Raw genomic sequence first — 4673 nt, 5'->3', positions numbered from 1 at the left:
GTCCAGCCTGTGTTCAGTGTGTTTGTGCTCTAACGTCCAGCCTGTGTTCAGTGTGTTTGAGCTCTAACGTCCAGCCTGTGTTCAGTGTGTTTGAGCTCTAACATCCAGCCTGTGTTCAGTGTGTTTGTGCTCTAGCGTCCAGCCTGTGTTCAGTGTGTTTGAGCTCTAACATCCAGCCTGTGTTCAGTGTGTTTGAGCTCTAACATCCAGCCTGTGTTCAGTGTGTTTGTGCTCTAGCGTCCAGCCTGTGTTCAGTGTGTTCAGTGCCCACTCACCGCTATCAGCGTGCTGTTCCGGCTCTGCTCCGCCGCCGTCCCGCCGCTCTCCCCGTGCTCCACGCCGCCGCCTCCTCCTCCTCCTCCTCCGCCCGGCACTCTCTGGCCTGCCTGGTCGCCGCTGGGCTGGGGCTGCCGGTGCTTGTTGGACCGCTTGGCTTTGGCCTGCAGGCAGCGCTGGTGCAGGGCGAAGGTCTGCTGCCTCTCCAGCTCCAGCCGCTCCAGCGTCGCGTTCTCGTAGCGGCTCTCGCAGCTGTTGTGATGCTGCCGGAAGAGCTCGATCCTCCGGCGGAGCCGCTCCATCACCGCGCTGTGTCGCGGTGTAACAAAATCCGCCATCATCAATAAAGACTTGTAGTAAATTCCCGGCTCAGGTTTCGTCCATAAAATGCTGAATCTGGCTCTTTTTCACCCCCCCTCGCCCTTTACAAAGACTCCTGTGCTGGCTCCATGGAGGCGACCTTTGTCTTGCTAATGGCCTTCAGTCACAGCGGCACTCACTGCCGGAGAGGAAAATTAAGGTTTTTGGGTGCAAAACCATCCAGCCTCCTGATTTTACTCACTTAAAGCCAAATATCTGCTGTAAGCCTCATCAGGTGAACCAGCTCGTTTAAGTTGCTGTGTGAAGCGGAGCTATTGGAGCCGCAATCAGCCGGAGTTTAACCCCAAATCAGAACCGCAGATTTAACCAAATCAAAGCCTGCTGCTGTTAAAACAAACCATTTAAAGCTTTAACACTACATTTAGATTCATTCAGTGAAGCAGCTTCGCTATCAGACCAACTCATGTTCGGGCTAAGTGAAGTTAGCACATTCCTCCACTGTAAATCAAAGTTGGAACGTCGAATTTTCTTTTCTTTTCTTTTCTTTTTTTTTTAAATCCATGAGTTGCCTTTAAAATGTGTTTATCCGGGACTTCGGCAGCATCAGCCTCTGATTTGAACCCCGTTCCGGTGCTATCGGCTCCGCTGGGAGCCTCCTAACGGCTCAACAACTTGTCCGAAACTTTATTTTGCTCAAGTATGATGAGTTAGCTCGGTTAGCGAGCAGCAGCTAGCTGTTAGCGTCACTAAAAATTGGCAGCTAACAAATTTTATATTTAACCTAATGCAACAGTTTTACACAGTACAAGACTTCTCATATATTTAAAGCTTATTTAGTTTTTAAATGCACTTACTGTGAGAGTGTTGCCGTCCGCTCTTCCTACAGCATCTGTGTAGCAAACAGCTGATCCTCCGCCTCCTATTAGCCGTTAGCCGCTAGCTGCTGTGTTATGGATAGACGGGCTAACGTTAGCACGGCTGGCTAGCAGGGTTGGCTAGCCTGAAACGTTTAAATACATCATTATACTTTGATTATATTTCTCCCGAGTCGCCGCCGCGGATAATCCTCCTCCCGGACGAACCCGAGTCGGGATATGCGGGGTGTGAGAGTGGTTTCGTCGGTATGAACGGACTAAGTCTGTTCCCCTGTGCTGCTTCTATTGTTTTCCAGCGAACAGGCAGGGCTACGCAGCCATCTTGGAAACTTTCTCTTTTTTTCCATCAGCACAGGAGGAATGTCTCTGTGCCCGCCTCACGGATGACTGACAAGAACCAACAGCCAATCAAGAGCGGGCACTGTCGCCAGATTTGACTGACAATCACGAAGCCCAATCAGAGCCCAGGTACAGCCCACTCGTTTTGTTAGTAGCCCAATTAAAAAAAGTTGCAAAAATATTAGGAAGAGGAATTAAAAATAAATAAATAAATAAACAAGCAAAACAAGGATACACATAATACACATAAATGTAACAAAAAATTTAAAAAAGAAAAATAAACTATAAAAAAGAGACGCAACAAAATATTACACAGATGAATGAATGAATGAATGAACAATAGATTAAATATAAAATTAATAAATTAGAAAAAAATAAAGAAGCTGAAGTAAAGAATGAAATAAACTGAATGAGTACGTACATCAATAATAACAAATAAAATAATAATAAATATAAATAATGAATAGATGAGTACATAAAATAAAAACCCATTAAATAATGACTCCAATATATAAAGAATTAAACACGATAAAACAACTTAATGAAGCTATTCAAATTATAAATCATAACAATACAAATTTTATTTTTGTGACCGCAAAGGTTGAAAAAAAAAAAAACACGTATTAAAATCTAAATAAAAAGCCTAAATAAAATACATAAAACATAGAATGTTTAAGATTAGAAATCTAATTTAACAGTATCCCAAAATCTTATTATTTTAGTTTGTAATTAATCATAAACAACTAATATATATATAACAGATTTCAAATAATATGAAAATATCAATTTATCACTTGAATTAAAGATTATTCAAAGGCACTTATTTGTGTGTTGTTGTTTTTTTCAACCTTTTATACCTGATTGCCTGTATGAGACTTTCACTGTGAACACTGTATTCTGTATATATGCGCAAAAAAACAGAAAACAATGCTATTTGTGGCCCCCCAAAAAAGGGCAGCAGGATTTAAAAGCATTTATGAATAAGAAGAGAAGGAGCAGAGTTGGAATGTTCCTCTTTTCTTGCAGCAGGTGTGAGAAGTGTCCTGGCTGTTCTTCAGCTGATGCAGAACAGAGCTTCCAGAATCAACATCAGAGCGCAGAAACATGAGCTCCAGGAGCCACGTCCATGAGGGGATGAGAACATGTGTGGTTTGTAATTTGAGGGGTTAATAAAAACACTGCACAGCCTCTGTTTCCATTTGGCCTTTTTTCTTTTAATTCATCAAAACAAATGTTGACCATGTGTCCGCACACACAGAAACACACAGAGACCCACACGGGGCTCCGTCATCACAGGATTTCATTCAGAGCTGAAGCTCATTGTGTCGGTCACCTGGACGTTAGTTTAAACACAGAAATAAAAAGTTACAGAAGTTTCACCAGCAGATACAGTGTTCAGTCTACAGTCTGTGAGCGAGGCAGCTTCAGCCGGACGAGCCAATCAGATGACAGTAGGAGGAAGAGGAGGATGAAGAGGGCAACGCTGCTGCTGCTGCTTCAGGCTGAAGCAAACAACCAAGACTTCACCCAAACATCAAGGAAGCAGTTTCAATAAAGGTCTGATCCTGTCAAATCTCATCAGCCAATCACAGCTGAGCTCTCCGGTGGGACAAGCCAATCCAGATCATATATTCTACATTGTTAAATGAATTGTTTGGCTGTTACATCAAAAAAAAAAAAAAAAAGCAAAGAAAACTCATATAAAAAAAACGCAAAAATTATTAATTTATTATCACATAAGTCAAAAAACAGCAAATACCCAAAATTAAGACGCTCAAAATGAGGTTTTGAGGTCTTTTTGGTTAAATAATACATTTTTCTGCCTCTCATCTAATTGATTTATAGTTTCAGCTCAAACAAGTGTTAAAAATAAAAATACGTATTGAACATGTGAGTCATGATAGTTTTAGTTTTAATATGGATTATTGGATTAAACTTCTCCTGAATGTCACACGGTTTGATTCATCTACTGATTTTTATATATTCTAAACATACACACACCAACTCTGGTCAGCTGTCTGTGACCCGAGTCCATCCAACACGTGAAATAATCAGGACCAGGACCAACAGAACCAACCAGCAGCTGTTTCTGGGTAACGTGACCTATGGTGAGAACAGACACACAAGCTGGAATCCTTCAGGTTTCAGATGAGTTTGGTGACACCAGTGGCCACAGGAGGGAGCCGCTAACTAACCCCAACTGCACATGACATGAAGACATCCAACTCAAGGTCCTCTTACGTTTTTCTTTGCCAGCACTTTCAGCCACAGCTCCAGGTCTTCATCAGCAGATTGCTATCTGAGGGTCTTTTAGCACAACTTAGCACGATGAAGCCCCCGAGAGGTGGTTAAAAGCCCAGAAAATGTGAGCAAGAAGCTCCTCGTGCACCTTGAGTGGAGATCCTCTAGTCAGACACGAATTTAAAACACAAGACAAAACTAGATTTTGCGAAGGAGGTCATCTGTGATTGGCAGAGGTGGACAGGTGTGAGGTTAACAGGTGGTTTTCCCTCTAGTGCAATTTTTTTTTTTACTCCCCACAAGAGGGACGACTCCGAGGGTCTAAAGGTCTCATCAACCCTCTGAACCTCAAACACCTGCTGCCCAGTTTGAAAGGCATCTTTTAACAAAACAGAATCTGGACTTTCTGACAATCCTGGAACATTTTCACGTGACGTTGTTGGGAAAGTTTAACTAAATCTCAGCCTAAAATTGTGACGTTTCATCTAAAGCATTATGTTCTACTGACGGCATTTTAAAATTCATTTCAAACTGTTTTCTTTAACCGGACACGAAAAAACAAACAAAAATCTGCGCTTCTTCAAGCGAAATGCAGACAATAAAAGTGTAAATAGTGAAGTA

At 42.2% G+C, this 4673-nt stretch overlaps 1 protein-coding gene across 3 annotated transcripts in view; it reads right to left on the bottom strand.

Annotated features, from left to right (window-relative positions):
• maml1 (mastermind-like transcriptional coactivator 1) overlaps positions 1–1922 on the bottom strand; it is a 19022-nt gene extending 17100 nt beyond the window's left edge. Inside the window, exons 1-2 of one of the 3 annotated variants that reach the window (XM_008286096.1) lie at positions 1452–1922; positions 276–775 (exon numbers count right to left, since the gene is read on the bottom strand). In XM_008286096.1, coding sequence (XP_008284318.1) covers positions 276–617 — 342 coding nt within the window. In that variant the 5' untranslated portion in view covers positions 618–775; positions 1452–1922. Of the gene's footprint in view, positions 1–275 lie in introns of all 3 variants that reach the window. The other 2 variants (XM_008286097.1, XM_008286095.1) reach the window with 2 other exon arrangements.
• Between the last annotated feature and the right edge of the window lie 2751 nt (positions 1923–4673).

This window comes from Stegastes partitus, unplaced genomic scaffold, assembly GCF_000690725.1.
Source record: "Stegastes partitus isolate 25-593 unplaced genomic scaffold, Stegastes_partitus-1.0.2 Scaffold432, whole genome shotgun sequence".
Lineage (NCBI taxonomy): Eukaryota > Metazoa > Chordata > Actinopteri > Pomacentridae > Stegastes > Stegastes partitus.
This window is presented reverse-complemented; position numbering and strand designations above follow the sequence as displayed.